Here is a 17,969-nt window from a genome sequence, read left to right as displayed (position 1 = left end):
TGCCAGTAAACCAGTACCTGTGTCTGTTTGGTCACATGCTGCTGACACTGCTCCCCCCCCCCCCCCCAGGTGAACACCTGGATTGATATGGGTGAATTGCGGGGTTGATAACCACCTTCATGTTACAACTTAGCCTTATAGGTGCTGTTGGCTTAAGTAAAGCCAGATAAGGAAAACATAAACTTGCTTTTTGGGACAGGGCCCTGGAAGAACAACAACAAGCAAATTTAGATTTTTAAATTCTTTGGATTCTAATTTTAATCGTAAAAATATTTAACCAGTAAATAAATAAATAAATGCGAGCGTTGTATTCCCTTAATTCTCTTCCGTCTGACACCAAAGTATCTCCATACTTTTCTGCATGTTTTTCTTTGGTCAGTCAGGCCTGTAGGGGGCAGTATCACGTTAGTCTGAGTTCAGTGAAAAGTAATTTCTTCTCATTATTTTTTAAGTATTAAATCCACTTCTTATACTTTGTCCGACGTAACGTTGTAGCGGTTTTCTTCCTTTCCCGTGAAATGCTTTTGTGTTGTAAAGGGGGTGTTTGTTGAACCCTGGTGTGAATCCACTCCGGGTTTTCGGCGCTCTGTAACCGTCACTGTCGTTCTTTACCCGGTTGTTGCCCCGGAGGAGAGGCGGTAAAAATGTAAACATTGATTCCCCCCAGTGGACCTGACCAGACTGTCTTTTGTGTTGCTTATAAGAGGACCAACAGTATAGCTGTAGCGTCTACCTTTGCTGAGTTTAACCCAGTGTCTTCTTTTTTTTTTTTTTTTAAGTTTATGCGTCTACTTTTAAACGGTAACAAAAAGCAGCCAAAGCTAGCGTTATGTTAGCTAAGCTAGCTAGCAAACTAGCGTTAGCAAACAATAACTTGGTAGTAATTTTTTAGCCGTTAAACTGCCCAAAGTTACTCTCTACTGTGTTCCGATGAAGAGTAATGGAGGAATACGAAGAGTTTGTGCAGCATCTTCTTCCTCAGCTCAGGAGAAGAGAAGAGAAAGAGGAGGAAAACCACAGACCCTCATCTGCATCCTCTGTCATCCGCTTCTATGGACGATCCATCCTCCCTCCTCTGGTGCTGGATAAGTTTACGGCTGTCATCATGGTTGATCATTTTAGCAAAAGGCTGAACTTATTTTTTTTTATAGATAGATGCACTCTTAGTTTGAAGGAAAATGACGCATATTAATTCAGTCACTGAGACATGCTGCCTATCTCCCTTTAATGTAAATTATAGGCATCCATTAATAATAATGATAAAACAGAAGCAGACTTGTTTGAAATGAAACAGTATTAATTCCAGATAACTCATGTCTGTTTTGTGATGACACAGCTCTCAGAGAAACAGAGAGAGGAGATGCGTCGACTCAGAGACGAAGCTGCTGCCCACACAGTTCAGTTCAGAGATGATCCCCGGATGGCCTACATCCAGACGATTCTGCACAGCGTTCAGGTAATTTAAGCTTTGTTTTGTTTGTAACCTATGCTGTTGGCTCCTTGTGTGAGAGCAGCTTCAGTTGAGAATGACAGAGTCCGGGCACAAAATACGGAAGGAATATTGTAATCTTTAGTTTTCTTTTATAGGGAGAGAGACGTCTAATGTATAATAGTACATCACCATCACAGTTTGCACATATGATTTGTGGACTCAAATGCAACAATACAGTTTAATATGACAGAAGTAAATCTATAGCGCTTTCAGGTGCTGTATGGCCAGCTGTGCCATTTAACGTGAGTAATTACATGAAATAATTAAAAAACAAATTCTGCTTGAATCTGGACTATCCACCTCCCAAGAGGGTGGTCACTTTATATAAATTTGTCCAATACAGATGGACTCAAATATTGCAATTAATCAAGTATTCTTTGGCTGATAGCCTGCGCCGATACAAATAAGGTTATGCATTTACCCAATGGACCATTGATGCAGTAAAACAGTTGCTTCAGCCATCATGAAATGTCACTATACTGGCTCACAGGGTGGGCAATTAATTGGAATTAATGTAAGTTTTGGCTTTGGCTCTTGGCAGTTGTGCAAAAACTATCATTTTTATATTCAAACACAAGACAAATCTCTTATTTGTTTTGTGTTTTAAATCAGTTGCACACCTTTCATTTAAATCTTTTTAAGCCCCTCCTTAAAAACCCAAATCACTCAAAGTTCAGCTTGAGTCAAGAACACAGAAAACATTTGAGAACCTTTTGGTAGCAAGGTCTGTCTGCTGCATTGCCCGTCTGTCACTGAGGGACTCCTACCTGGTTTGCTTTTAGTAGTGCATGACCGAGTTGAATATTAGGCTTTGCCTGTCCATCTCTCTTCCTGTTGATACTTTGCTGGTCTTCCAAGGAAGTCTGCTGCCACCTGGGCTGTTTTTAAGCTTCCATCTGCCAGTATGGACATTTTGCAGTGGAAGCTGTGGTATATATGTACATGGCCCTTGGCAGATGGACTTTATGGTCCAAAACACCCACTACTCTGGGCCTAGCTCTACCAGACAACACACTGTACTCCACGTTGTACACCCCGCTTTTTAATAATTTATTTATTTGTTTGTATGTTGAAATTATTTTTAAAGTTCCAGGGTAATCCCCTGTAAAAAGATGTATTGAAAGTTCATTATATGCATAAGTGTTGAAAATTAAAATTACCAACTAAAATAGCTGTAATTATGTTTTTTGGCATAATCAGCGTTTGGCATTGTTGTATTGAACAGGGAAAAGCACATTTTTTAAAATCTCATTGCATTATTTTTGTTTCTGCTCATGTTTTTCCAGCTGAGGAAGACACCAACACTCGAGGAGTTGCTTCAAGAGTCAGAAATTATCACACAATCTTCATATTTCCGTAAAACCACTGGTGGACTGGTGTGTCCGGATGATTTTTTTGCGGGAAGCAGTGATAATGTTTCGCTCCCAGCTGCAGCGAAAGGAAAAGTTGGTGTTTGTCTTCCTCCACTGACATCGACGACATATAGTTCCTTTTTCGCCTCTAACGTGACACCTCAGGAAAATTACCAGGAAGGATGCCTTACTGACCAAGTTAACAGCCAACAAGGATCACAGCCAAATTTTTTACATAGTGCAAGCTGCCAGTCGCTCTCCTCAGGTTATGTCACCAACGAGAATGTAGAAAACTGTACTGCTATCCCTGAAAGGATTAATGCAGAAAACGAGAGCAATGTCTCCGACTACTCAGAAGGATTTTATAACACAGTGGGCTTTTTTCTTCACAACACCTCAAATACAATCGCCAAGATGCCAGATATTATCAGCCACCCTCCCATAGATGGAGAGGAATTAGAGAGGAGTGGGCGGGAGTCATCTTTTTGTGATAACTTAACAGAGTTGAGAGAAATTTGTTGCACGTCATTTGAGGAGGATTCACTCTTGTGTAATCCTTTACCAACAGAAAAATCTAAAAATGGTCAACTGGACAGTGTGATGCGTGATGATAACGATCCCTTTAGTTCAGTGCATGACCCTGACAAAGATGCACATTTAGACAAAAATGAGGACTCAGTTGCTTTTTTGGAAAAAAGCAGCTTTTCAGATAATCCAACACACACACAAAGCACTCGTCACCGTCTTACAACAGAACTGTGTGTTCAGCGTAGTCCCAGAGAGACTGAACTAGAGGACAACCAGGTAGATGAAGCAGACTCAAAGCTGTCTGAGGAGCCTTATCGTCTGAGCCTCCAGGCCTTGCTGAAGAAATCTCAGGAGTATCGACGGCGCCAGCGGATGCTTAGGAACCAAGCCAAAAACACTAAAATCCAAGAGAGAACCCAAGAACAGCCAAGAGCAAAGGCAGAGGAGCAGAGCAGCTCTGATAAGGAGAATGATGAGATCCCTTACAAGGACACTGTGACTGCAGAGGGGAAGAAGACTAAAGACAAGAGAAGTACTTTTATCTCGTCAGTGGAAACTTCGTTAAAGAAATCCTATGAGAATGAGCGGATGATTGAAAGTGAACTCTCTGGGAAAAATATGACACATTTAACAGGAGATGGAGATAATAAGGAAATGACTAGTGTTGATGAAGAAACAATCATCATAAGTAATAGGCTGAACAGTTCACAGGAGGTCTTAATAAAGCCAAAACAATTCAGTGCCTTCATCCAGCAACAGCCATTAGAAACTTCCCTTGTTAAAGATCCTCCAGCTTTTTTTAAAGGAGCAGGGAAATATCGCACAGTCCCAGCCCCTAGCTTCTGCAGGAGCCCTGTTCACTACAAAAGAAAAAGTGGACAAAAGGTTGATGTGGAGGAGACCTCAAAGGGGAAACTTGAGGTTGGTACTGGTTTGAAAGACCATCACAATTCTGAAGAAGTTAATCCAGGTCATCAAAACAGTCCTATAGTGGGTCCTCCCGGAGTGAATCTCACAGTTGAAGGGGAAGTAACAAGCATTTTAACTGAGAGTTCACAGCACATGGATCAGTTGGAGTCAGACCTGTCCAGTCTTAAGGTTCTGATCACAGATCTTGAGTCAACGGTGAAAGAAAACTTGAAAGAAGACAGTCACAGCCAAGCTGAGAGCAGCCTGCAAAGTGAGTTAAGTTTTAAGGGTATGACAAATGAGCAAATAAAAAGTGATTATTGGGAGGACAAGCAGAGAGCTCATGGTGATAATAGCAGTGATGCAGAGTACAAGAAGTGGTCGAGCAGACAGTTATATAACAATTACAGAAACATGCATGGAGACTTAGTTCCGGAAGCGACTGTCAGTGACACAGATGATGTTCCCCTCACAGTTAAGGAGAACGGGGATGAGCTCTGTGATTTTAGCGAGCGCAAATTGATCAAAACCTTATCTGCAGAGAGAGAAAGTTGGAAAAAAGTGAGCAGAGAAGCACTAACCGGGAGTTCTGCACAGCCTGGAGATTGTGGAAAGCAGCAGCCACCTGGTAAATGCATCCTTTCTGTGGCTCAGCAGATGCGCATTCCCGATGTTTTCCGAAATGTTCCATCTGATCCTCCTTTTCGGAGTTACATCTCAGTGCCTTCAGATAACAGTAAACACCTTGTTGAAAGAAGGAAAGAATTGGCCCTAGAAGGTCACAACTCCACCCACTCACCATCTCTAAATCAGTCATATGATGTGGACACACCGTCTGGCCTGTGGTTCACTGAAAGATCAGGGTCACAAGGTCATCCTGAGCAAGAAAAGCATCTGACCCCACAGAGTGGCAGTGACGGTCAGGGAGGGGTGTCCAAGGTCAAACGGAGACTGCTAATGCACACGATGGAGGAGACACTGGAAGGGAGTGCCAATACCAGTGGGGGAGTGGACTCTGTCAGACCCAACTCCAGCACACCCAGAGGTAAGACGAGAAGAGGAAGTGTTGTTTAAATAACCATGTTAGTTATTAGATATTTATTCTCAGTGACATCATACAGAGCCAAGAGTAGAACAAACTGCCTGAAACACAGTGTTTAGAACAGTTTGAGGCCTGACAGTTTATACATGCACCAAAAATAGCCGACGTCTTTGTGTTGTTTTGTCTTGAGTTGGAGACTCTTGATGTTTAATACAGGAGGGGATAGTGCATCACGTGGAAATGATGAGGTGTTGTGTAAAAAAAACTCTTTGATCGAGTGGTGACACCTTTCTTTCCATCGTGCCTCGGGTGCCTCAACACTATAAATGGTTAGGTGTGCTGGTAATGTTACAGCTCACCCAGACACTGACAGACACCTCGCCCATAATGATGTCTTTAGATTTTGGTTTAAGTGTAATATATGACAGAAAATAAAGGTAAAGAAAAAAGATAGCAGCTCTTCTTTAATCTTTGTGCCACAAAAAGGGGAAAAGGAGAAAATATTTAGACTCAACCCCAGACTCTACATCATTAGAAAGCTAATTTTTCAAATCTTATAAAGTATAGTAACAGTTGTGCAAATGACCTGTAGGCAAATGTAGTGGGCCAACAGTGAATTTCATATGTGACCACATGTTGTGTTTCCTGTCTGTAGCTGCAGGGCAGTGGTGTGAAGGTCTCGGCAGTCAGAGGGATAAGCGAGAGCAGCTGAAAGAGATACACGCTGCTCAGGTCAGAGCGCTGCAAGAGGAGCACAGGAGACAGCAGGAGGAGCTACTACAGGTGAGACTTATTTTATTATTTATTGTATTGTACTATACATATTACTGCTATTTTGTTATTGGATTCATATATTTCCTTTAGATGATAGATCTGAAACATTTTTTTAAAAGTGTGGAAATAGACAAATGTGAAGCAAAGAAAAAGAGTGGCAGAAGGTTTATTTGAGACTCCAGCTATGTACAAATTACTCTGTATATTTCAGGTATTTTCTTCCCAAACTCGTTTGTTTAACACTTGCTGCACCTCTGATGGTTTGTTGCCAATTTGGATCAAAATCTCCTGATAAAGTTTTAACTAATGGTACAGTGTAAGCACACATAACCCAAAGACTTTAGACTGATGTAAACACCCATTTTTCTGCTCTGTATGATGTCACTAAGAGTGGATATCCCTAATAGGGTAACCTCCTATTCAAACCTTTTGAGAATGAGGGGCAGCCAATCAGAAGAAAGTTGGCTTAAGTCATCTTGGTGGAGAGAGAGGATGCTCTGAGGGGCTACCCCATGGCCCAGTATAAAACAAATAAGGATTATTTTGAATTGTGACTCATACAAAAGTATTTTAGCAGAGTCCAAGAATAAATCTATAGAACTGACAATGAGAATAATCGGGCACTTTAATAACGATGATAATTATTTGCATATGTTTAGTTGGTAATACCAGCTCATCGTTATCGTCTTAGTGAGGAGTGTTTGATGTACAGAAAAAAAATATCAAATTAACCAATAGTGCTAAAAAAGTAATGTTTTTAGATCTCAGGAAGTGCTATGGTTAGAAAAAGTTTAGGGACCACTGCTGCAGCTAATGGATTTAATCAGAACAGCTTTAAAATATCATGCATACAGAGCTGACATCAAACATGTCGCCCAAGGTGTTTGCAGTTAAATAAAAAGAGTGTTTATACTTTATTTATTTTTTTATGGTAATTTCACTCTACATCTCACTGAGATTTATTTATTCACAAAAGATCTCAGAATATTAAGTGCTAGATGATATCGATGATAATTACTTACAGTAAGTCACACAATAACAAACCAAAAATGCTAATAAAAAATAAAGAATGATAACAAAGAATTGAATTAAATGGGGAAAAAATACAGGTGTAGGCTTATTACACCTGTCCTGTTTATTTATTAATTATTATTAATAATTTGTTCAATATGAGTTGTAAGTTGGATAGCTTGATGTAAAATAGATTGAAATAGATTGAAGACTTGAAATGTTATCCAGAAACTGCTGTATGCGCAGAAATATTGCATTTTATATGCTGAAAAACATTTTTATACTTTTCTTTAGTCTGTTGCTAAAAAATATTCACATGTACAAAGAAAGTTGAGAAGAAATACAGCATTTACTCATATCTGAGTGGCATCTATTAATATTTTAGCAGTTCTTTTAGCTTCTTTTTTTTTACACAGAGTATTCAATCATGAGTTTAAATAAATAGGCCACAGATTAGAAAAGGAATTTAGACAGTTTGCTTCTGTTAATAGATTTCTTCAACAATGATAGAGAAGCGGTATAGAGCACTGTCAGGGTCATTCTGTCATTGTTTTATTTGATGCAATCTAAAGCTGTTTGTCAAGTTACATCAAGAAAATGGAAAAAATAATCTGAAATTATATATTCCTGAGACCCCCGAACAAGTGATCATTTATTCTAAGTCTAAATATGGTAAAAACGCAGTCAGTGATATTACCTCCCTCCCATTGGTCTGCTTCTTGCATTAGATTGCATCACGTATTGCTGTACAGATCTAGCACTGCGTAATTCCAGTACAGCAACCATAATTCACTCCGCCAAGGTTTCCGACTTCACCCAAAGTCACCTATGAGAAATAAAAACTGAGCTCCAGTTTTAATCTTTTAAAGACGAGGAAAACAGGCGTTGTGAGTTTCTAGCCAATTTACTGAACGGTAATACAATACTGACCCTAAATGTTTCTTTGAAACTAGAAGCAGGCATTTGAAAAAGACTTTGGCATTGTTCCACATGTGACCATGTGCACACAAACGAACACACACACACACTGTCTCACCCTACCTGTTAGAGTGAGCTTTTGGAGACCCAGGTCGTGGGCTGACTACAGACGTTTGCTCATTACAAGAGACCTTCAGACTCTCCCCAGTAAAAAAAAAGAAAAAAAAAAAAGGGTTTCTACCATAAATGTTTCATTACATCCCTAAGAGGCGAGCTGGCACGGTCGCCTCTTTCTGTGTGTGTGTGTGTGTGTGTGTGTGTGTGTGTGTGTGTGTGTGTGTGTGTGTGTGTGTGTGTGTGTGTGTGTGTGTGTGTGTGCACATGCAAGACTTCAAGGACGCCTGCTGTTCTCTGGCAACCGGTTCCTGTTTCTTCAGCTTGTGTCTGTGTTTGTTCTTGGCCCGTGTCCTTGCCCTGTTAATCACAGGCTCTGTTTAATTTATGTATCCTTAACAACAATATAATTAACATAAGCTGTTTCATAAAAAGACTTCTTTTTGACTCCCCTCCGTCCTTCCATCATCTGCGCTGTGATGAGAGCGAGCTGTCTGCTGGACTCTCTGGTAGTGGGTGGAGGGGATCGAGGGAATTGACACAGAAAAGGAAAGGATAATTTGTTTAATTCATGAGCGTCTGTGGTTAAGTGCCAGATCGTCCCGCTGAGTGCCACCGCTAATGGTCCCTTTGCCTTCTCCTCCCTCCTTTTTTTTTTTTTTACCTCCTCTCTCCTCTGATCCCACTTTTTGTTTTGTTTTATACCTCCACCAACATTGTTTTTACTCTCTGGCTGTATTAATTTCCTCCATCTCTCTCGTCTCATCATCCTGGTCATCCCTCTGCTCTGCTGCTCATCTCATCCCTCTTACCTCTGTGCCCCATCTCTCCCCCTTCTGTCTCTTCGTCTCTACCCTCAATTAATTTCTTTCTCCTGCCTCATTTGCTGTCCTTTCCAATTCAATATTTTCCAACCTTGCCTGCTCCCAAATGTGCACTCACATACACATGAACTTTTCCTCTTATTCCGTATGTGTCTCTCTGTCTCTCAGGCACTGGCAGTCCGTTATCGTCTCCTTCAGAGCGTGTCCTTCCCCTGCTCCATGTCAGGCTCACGTCTTGGGGACACGTTGACCTTTTCTACCCTCTCTCAGGTATTACCATAATATTTGTCCACTCATGTGGGTGATGCAGAAAGCTTGCCCTGCTCACCCTTTTATCTGAAGGATTTTTAGTCATCACCAGTTGGCTGACACGCTCATGTAAAACACACTCCACCCCCCACATGTCTTAATCCTCATCAGCATCCCTTTTTATCTGTTATTGTGCTTTTATACGTCTCCCCACACAGCAGTTCAGCTTCAGTAGAAGTACATTTGTTCAACAAACATGTCTTTTTAATGCAACCGCTCTTGAATCAACAAGTGAGTGATGGCACATCAGCTGCTTATTATTCTGCTTATTATTCTCTATTATAATGGTGAGCCACGAGTCCACTTGCGTTGATGCACTAAACAGATGCCAACCAAAAGACCTTGAGAAGCTGCGTGGGAAATTAATTGGTTGTCACTGATGGAATTAGCATTCTCCTCTCTCCTCCCCTCTGGTTCTCATTATTCACCCCTCTCTCATCACTCATTTTCCCTTCTTTCTCCTCTTCCTCAGCCTTCCAGCTCGCAGCACTACCGCCCCCTGCTGGCAGCGGCTGTGAAGGGTTTTCTAACTCGCAGGTTGCTGAGGACGGAGAGAGTGACACAGCTGGTGCGCACCGTCAGGGTGAGTGGAGACAGCAGCGACACGTCTGTTTCTTGCAGCACATGCTCTTATTGTCATTAAATGAGCTCTGCTTGTGTGCAGATGTGTACAGCTGTGCCTAATTTAATTTATTAGGATACCCTTTAGCTACAGCCAAGCAGCTGCGATCCTTCCTGGAGTCCTTGACAGTGCAGCATACAGTCTAAAACAGAGACTTCCTCAATCAGGGGTCGCGTTAAACAAATATTTTCCATCACTTATGAGGTTTTTGCGTTCGTTTGTTTTTTAATAGTGACAGATGAATCTGATCATCTGGGCAGGCTAAAACACTGGTAGTGGGTTAAGCATAAGATTAACCAACACACATGAACACAGTGTTGCTGGCAACATCTTGTCTTTTATACCATAACAAAACGCAACCACCAGAAGTCCAGTCACAGCCACTGGATGCCTTTGAAAAGTGTGAATGTTGCAGTGAAGTCTTCAATGTCTTACATTTGTTTGTAAAAACAACCCTCAAATGGACTGAGGGATTATTATACCATCCATGTTTGATATTTGAATAGAAGAAAAAAAAATTGGGGGTATCTTCAGCAGCTGAAGCAACTGTGTTCTTAATTTTGGTGAAATTTAAATTTTTACTAAATAACATGTAAACCAGCAGGTGCTGGCAGCGTTTTTTGTTTTTGTTTTTTGTACTTTAATTTAATCGTAAATCCATGAATATTTTAAATATCTATTTGACAGATTTCACCATTCAGTTTGTCTCTGTGTAAACATAATATTCATGATAAATATAACTAAATAATAGCGCAATCTTTGCTGTGTGTGTGCTTTTGCTCATTTAGGACACACAGCAGTTCCTGCAGGCCCTCCGGCAGCAGAGCACTCAGCTCTGCAACAAACAGGACCTCTTACTGGAGGAGAGAGTCACACTGCAGGTATAAATGTTGTAAACACATCTGTTAACCTCTCTGCTCTCCTGCACACCGTCAACTCAACAATTACTCGCTCCATTAGCAGTTACCACAACAGTTACTGTGACTGCACACATTCATTGAAGCCATCGTCTGCTCTGTAATTGTTTGCTCCTCCAGCTGCGCGCTGCACTTTATGAGGTCTACGACATATTCTTCAACCTGTCAGCCAGAGAGCGAATGCAGCTGATCAGCTGGGACAGAGAGCTCGCCAAGGAGAGAGAGCTCAGACGACAGGTAACCTTTTCAGGAGATCATAAGCTGTGTTTACACATGTGGTCAGTAGTCAGGTTTTCTTCTGGTTCTCCAGTCAAGTGACTGTAAAGTGACCCTGGAGTATTTTAATGGCAGTCTTAATAAGAAAATTCACATTCTCTAAGTACTGTGGAAAAGTGCTTCAGTGCTTCCTTTATTACCACCTGTATTACTTCCTTTTGCAGAGGCTACACAGAATCTTTTGTAAGAGGAAAAGAGATAATGCACTCCCACAATTCACAGAAACACCAAAGAAACAGTCAGCATGACTGAGAAGTGATGCAGGTCATTTAAATGTTAATGAACAGTATGTTTTCCATTTTGTGGCATAACCTTTATTATGGTTGAACCTCTAAACTAAAAGGTGAACTCTGAATATACTACATTGCAATAGTAAAACTGAATGATATGATGTTGTTACATTGTTTGACAGACTTCGTGTGTGTGTGTGTGTGTGTGTGTGTGTGTGTGTGTGTGTGTGTGTGTGTGTATTTATATATGTGCACAAAATCATGAATTCATTTTAGTGCAGTCAGAGAAAGCTTTTAACAAAATGAACACTGGATCATCTCTCCAGCAGGAAGAGAAAATATGAGTGGATGGGATGAGCAGCTAATCATATTTCACTTTATGTTCTCTATTCCTTTGACTTAACCAAAGTGTCCTTCATAACAGGTGATTAACCTTATGTTTAACTCCTGACATGCACAGGATATGCATATAGTTAGCTGTAACTTGTTACAATACAATACTACCCATGTTCCGGTGTACCACACCTGAAGACTCATTAATTCATAAGACTGTGTGTTCATGTGACAGCAAGTCAAAAGGTTAAAGTAAGAAAGACTCATACTGTTTTGTTTTTGTTTTTTCCTCACTTTCACTATAAAATTAGGGCTCATGAGGATGTAAGAGTACACCAGCTGGGTCAAAAGACACATCACACAAATGCAGTTGTGGTTAGAAGTTTGTATACACTCACTGTCGGCATGAATGTCACAGAAATTTTGGTCTTTGTTTATTTTTAACTTCATTTTTCAGGGTGGAGTGGTACATCGTACAGCATATACATCACACATCTTTAATGACTTTTAAAAAGTCCAAAGATTTAATTTATTTTGGGTTTTCTGCAACCCACACAGAGTCAAGTATACATACAAGCTCAAATATATCCACGCACCCCCACTAATAGTTGGTTAAATTTCTTGCAGCAAGTTCGACCTTGGCCAGATCCTTTTTGTAGCCATTAACGAGCTTCTGGCACAGTTCTGGCTGGATATTTGGCCACTCTAGACCCAACTGTATGGAGCCCCAGAGCATGATGATGCCACCACCATGCTTGACAGCTGGGCTAGTGTTCTTACATTTGAAAATCTCCCCTTTTTCCTCCAAACATACCTCTTGTCATGTTGGGCACAGGACTGAACCTCTGCCTCATCTAACCAGGAAACTGTTCCCCAGAAGGCAGTCGGCTTGTCCATGTGGTTAGCTGCATATTTCAGTGAAGCTGGAGGTGTCAGTTTTGGGTCAAAGACTTCTTTCTCTGCACCCTTTCAGTCCATTTTGAGTTTCAACTCATTTCACGGTGGATACTGATGCTGATGTTCCAGCAGTTTCCAGTTCATGGCAGTTTTGAGCCTTGGTGGTCCCTGTGTTGTTCCTGAACATCCAAACCAATTTCCTCTCATCTGAGCGTGACAGTTTGGGTCTTCTTTCAGACCCTGGCAAAGTGGTGACTAGGGCAGGGCAATATGGCCAAAAATATTTATCACAATATATATTTGAAAATGTGCGATAACGATATAACTGAGGATATAATTGACACAAGACAAAATACTTTACAACTCCACAACTTTATTAGTGCAAAAAAAACCCATCAATGTATTTTCACTTAAACAAGCAGCTGTTTTTTATGTGCATTAAAGTTATATAAAAATTTAACAGTGAAAATGCAAATTCCTTGCTGACAGTTTAACCAAAAGGCATTTCCAATGGAAATTGGCCAACATATCCTCAGCATAACCATGTATAATATCCACAAAACTTAAAAAGAGGTTATACACACACAATACGGTAATATTATGTTGAAGCACAGTACGTATTACTCCGCGAGGCTCCCGACTACGGTAGCCGTAATGCTCTGACATCAAGCAGTGCGGCTTTGTAGCTTCCGAAAGTCGTACTAAAACATTTTTTGACAAATTTCTGAGCACCGTGTACCACATAAAATCAGTTCGAAGTCAGTAAGCACAACCAGAATTCATACATAAGGCACACAGGATTATAAGGGGCACTGTCAATTTTTCAGAAAATCAAAGGATTGATTTTAAGTGTGCCGTATTTTCCGAAAAACACGGTAATAACTGTTAGATTTGTATTGTTGATTGTCATTTATGCTTAGAAATATTTACTTATATATGCTTAGAGTTTTGTAATTAGTTGTAGATTGGTAGAGGTTTTGATCCTTGATAGTCTGCAAACTTTGTGTGTATTAGACAGCACTTTGGGAGCATGAGAGGTCATACCGTGTCTTATTATTTTATGGTAGGATTAACGTAGTTGCATCTGTTCTAGTCTAAGTGCTCTTTGTTTAGATGAACTGCAGGACTTCCTCACCGTGTTATCTAGGATGAACCATCTAGGGTGAGGGGGAGGCTACCCTCTTCCTAACCAAGGATGTTTGACCCTTTGATCAGCAGTCCTCACACACACACACACACACACACACACACACACACACACACACACACACAGGCAAGGTACTCTTTGTTTGTATGTAGACGTCGTATGTTAATGAACCTATGCATATTCATGTAACCTCAATAAAAGGATAGTGTATGGGAGGACGGACGAGACCAACTGGAGTCAAGCGGTTGTCCGGTTCTCTCCCGTGCACGAGTAACATGAAGAACTTTGCCTATTTGTGTCTTGCTTAGCAGTGTAATTATATTGTCTTAACGTTCCAGCGAATAGGTTTATGCTACAAACCTAACAATAACGACGGCCCGCTAGCATGCTCTACCAAAAAATGTGCTCTGGTGTGTATCTGACAGAAGAAAGCCAAACCAGTTCCACACCACTGAAGTTGCATTTTTACAAACCAATTCTGGTTCATCCGTTTCATTCAACGATCTGCTTTCGCCCTTCTCATTCTCTGTCGCCGCTATGCTTTTTCCGCCATGTGCGTATGGGGGGGGGGGGAGGCACTGTGCATGCGTATTTTACCCATATTATATCATGATATTTCATTTTCTTATCGTTGCCCAACATTATAACTGTATTACCATGAATGTTATGATATGGCCCAGCCCTAGTGGTGACACATAAAAATAATGTGAACTTTGATACAGTTGTTTGAACTGGTGATGTTGGAATCTCTTTAGAAATGACTCCAAGAGACCTTCCTAACTCTGGTAAATCCACAATTCTCCTTCTTAGAGACTTTCACATTGTTCTAATTATTGATCAATCCGTTGAGTGCCATCAAACAAGTTCTTCTAATGCTGGCAAAGAGAAACTATCAGCTCTAGTTTGTGATCTGAGTTTCTAGGCTGAGAAGCAGAAATTCTAATATTCCATCAACAGTGTATAAATTTGCTTTTGATACTGGTGGCATACATGCCAACCCTCCCGATTTTTCTGGGAGAATCCCGAATTTCAGTGCCCCTCCCAAAAATCTCCCGGAGCCACCATTCTCCCGATTTTCCACCCGGACAACAAAATTGAAAAACCCCAGATTGGGCCGGTCAATTCCAGTTTCCAACAATGGCTTCTACTACTGCAGCTACTTAGTTTTAATATTACTCTTATTACTCATTCTGGGTCGCAAAATAAACTTTTCGAAAATTTACGCCAGCGTCCGGTTATATTTTAGATAACAAGGAGCAGACAGCAGAGTTTCACTCCACCGAGAGAGCTCGTGACGTAATTCTGAAGGCTAGACTGTCCAATTTCACAGTCGCTCATTTCCGGTCTAGCCGGCTTTCTGTAGTGCGCGAAGGCCGGGTCCTCAGGTGGACGCAGCCTCTGAATTTGGACAGCCCCGCTGTTTCCGGCTGGACAGTATTAACAGTGACATTTAACTTATTTTATCCAATAAATAAACATTGTAAAATTCTAATTTTCTGTATATATATGTATATGTATACCACTCCCCCACCCAACATCCCTTTTGAATGTCTCCCTAATTCTGAGGTCTCAAGGTTGGCAAGTATGACTGGTGGCTGCTGCAGAGACTATGTTCTAAATATTGTGCATTTTTACGTGTGTGTGTGTGTGTGTGTGTGTGTGTGTGTGTGTGCGTGCGTGCGTGCGTGCGTGCGCGCTTGTGTGTTTAGGGTTCACAGACTGGCCGCCCCAGAGGAAAGAGCTTTCTGTCAGCTGCAACACAGAAGTCGCTGGAGAGGAAAAGAGGAATGATGTGAGTTTTTCCTGCATCGTTGCTGTTTTTCTGTTTTCTTCACAAACCAAACCCAGTCATTACAAGTAACATAAGAACCACTGGAGTGGCTTTTTATTGCAAGGTAAAAATGCAGCAGTTCCTTTAATTTTGTGATGAATTGAAAATCCTGCACCACAGAAAGAAAAAACTTTCTTCTTCATTTCTTTGTCAGCTCTAAAACTTGTCTTTGTTTCAGGATCCAAAGAAAGGCTGCAGGAAGGCACCGCGGGGTTATGACGAGGACAGCACAAAAGTCTGGATTCTCTGCTGAGCCCCTGCCAGAAACCAAACGAGGACATTTCAGAGCAAATCCTCAGAGGGTCCCCAAGAGCGCTTCCTCCTCTAGACCCCAATGACACCTTCCTAATTGGCCCCAGTGAGAACTCCTAACGAGCCCTCTAGTGATTACATGAATAGAGTATTACTAATCATTTGAGAGTTTCCAAATCCAAAAACCAAATTTGATTCAAATGGATGACTAATGCATATCATTGTATTTCATCTCGGGGGCTTTGAGAACATTTTTGACACCATGGCGTCTACAGAGGAGCGGCTATGTCACGTCTGCTTCCGGCATTTTTTAATTTATTTATTTATTTAATTTTTTTTGCCATCTTCAGATTATTCATGTTGAAGATATTTGTGTGAAAATGTTGAGTTGACAGAAAAAATCGTTTGGCAGCAACTTTAAAGGGTTGTTCACAGCACCTGAAAGATTTATAGACTCGCAGCAGACGTTCTGACAGCTACAGTGAACAGTATTGATCATCTCTCTGTTCCTTTGGGTACTAGAGGAAGACAGCAGTTCATAAATTTGGGGTCAAATATTAGATTTGTGTTGGGAACAAATACTCTTTAGTAGGTTGTGCATTGTAGTCTTCAGATAGGCAATCGCTTTGTTTAAAGGTGACCAATTGTGCTTATTTCCAGCCTAATATTTTTATTCATGAACTCCACTAGAGTGGCTTTGCATGATTCACAGGTAGCAGATATCCTTATTTGTCTTTTGCTGAGGCTTGGTGCAGCTCCTCAGTCCATCCATTGTCTGAAATAAGATACTTTAGCTCCTCTTTTGTTAACTTTGTGACCACTTTGACTGAAATTTCAGGACCACAGATCCTGAAACATATTCTTAAAGTGTGACTGCTGTCACATGCCTTAAAGTTGGCGATCTAATAGATACACAGCAGCTTGTTTCACGTTTGCTGACATTGGCAGCTCTTTTCCTGCATAAGCTTTATAAACATCTATGAAACAGAATAAAATATACTTCAATCTTACTCTCAGATTTGAAACATAGCTTGGAGTTTTGTTCTGCTTATTTCCAGTTCCTTTTTTTGTTGTTTGACTCTACCAGCATGGCTTTGCATGATTAACAGTTAAAGGTTTTCCTTATTATCTGATACTACATCTTGGCGTAGCACCTCGCTCTCGTTCACTAGCTAAAATGAGCTGTTTTAGTCAACTTTCTCCTGATTGGCTGCCCCTCATAAAACAGGTTTCAAGCAGAAAGTGGGTGGGGCTTCTGTGAGAAGACCATATTAGGGATATTACCATTCTTTTAAAGCCAAGCGTAGATAAAACAGTTAGAGCAGTGTGAAGCCTTAACTTTTGTCTGTGCCAAAGTATTTATGACAGAAAACGAGAAAAATTATAATAGATCCACTTGATGATGTTAGGAAGTAAACATGTGGTAGATAAGCTTTTTCAGAGCAGACACTTTGGAAAAGCACCCTTGTATGTGCTGTGCTATATGGCTCAGTGTTACATTTAATGGGAAATAAGCATTGCTTGTGTTTTTCCTGCTGCTGTTATAAATCTTTGTCTTTTGTGGAAAAAACAGTATTTCCCCTTTTCCACAAAGACAATGCTGGTGCCCAGTGTAGTGCAGACTAGTCCCAAGTGACAAAAGCTGAGGCCAGCACTACGCTTCAGAGATCCCAGGCACGGTGTTTTAGGCCCTCAGGTCAGTGACCATGAGAAGGACTATCACAACAACCAGCAGGCAGTCGTCAGATTCTCTCTGTCATCATTTTTCTTCCCACAGTATTTCTTAACTTCTCGCAACTCAGCATAATCGCCACTAAAACCAGTTGAGAGGTGGGCCGGTTCTCTGGAAGGTCTCTGTGTGGGTGGAAAAGAGGTGCATTAGGACACCCAGCTGAAACACACCTGTTCGTTCATCCCCTTTGTGATTCGCCACCTCTTGTATTCACACATATTAAACCCTGCTTGTGTGATATGAGTAGTATTTTGTTCGTCTTCATATCAATGGCTGATACTTGAAGTGTTACTCTTCGTGTTGCCTTAAATATTTGTAGCTAAAACCTTTTGCAAATTTTGTATTGTTGTGGATTTTTGATTTGTTTTAAATGTTATTTATTTGTTCGTGTTTGATAATAATAAACTTATTTACACTGAGTTGTTGATGTGAGGTGTGAAATTGAGGGAAAGTACAGAC

The 17,969-nt window shown here is 40.8% G+C and overlaps 1 protein-coding gene across 2 annotated transcripts; it reads left to right on the top strand.

Moving 5' to 3' along the window:
* Positions 1–393: 393 nt before the first annotated feature.
* On the top strand, positions 394–17,929 carry cp110 (centriolar coiled-coil protein 110). 2 transcript variants are annotated; one of them, XM_085460088.1, is made up of 10 exons: positions 395–1,078; positions 1,337–1,456; positions 2,779–5,326; positions 5,979–6,106; positions 9,133–9,234; positions 9,746–9,856; positions 10,684–10,776; positions 10,933–11,049; positions 15,405–15,487; positions 15,705–17,929. In XM_085460088.1, the coding sequence occupies exons 1-10, from the start codon at positions 941–943 to the stop codon at positions 15,862–15,864; spliced, it is 3,600 nt and encodes a 1,199-aa protein (XP_085316214.1). In that variant the 5' UTR covers positions 395–940; the 3' UTR covers positions 15,865–17,929. The 2 variants fall into 2 exon arrangements, with proteins under 2 accessions (XP_085316215.1, XP_085316214.1); XM_085460089.1 differs by lacking the exon at positions 9,133–9,234 and having other exon boundaries at positions 394–1,078.
* Positions 17,930–17,969: the final 40 nt, after the last annotated feature.

Source organism: Copadichromis virginalis, linkage group LG6, assembly GCF_057382275.1.
Source record: "Copadichromis virginalis isolate Kocher_CV1m ecotype Utaka linkage group LG6, C_Virginalis_male_GT1.1, whole genome shotgun sequence".
Lineage (NCBI taxonomy): Eukaryota > Metazoa > Chordata > Actinopteri > Cichliformes > Cichlidae > Copadichromis > Copadichromis virginalis.
This window is presented reverse-complemented; position numbering and strand designations above follow the sequence as displayed.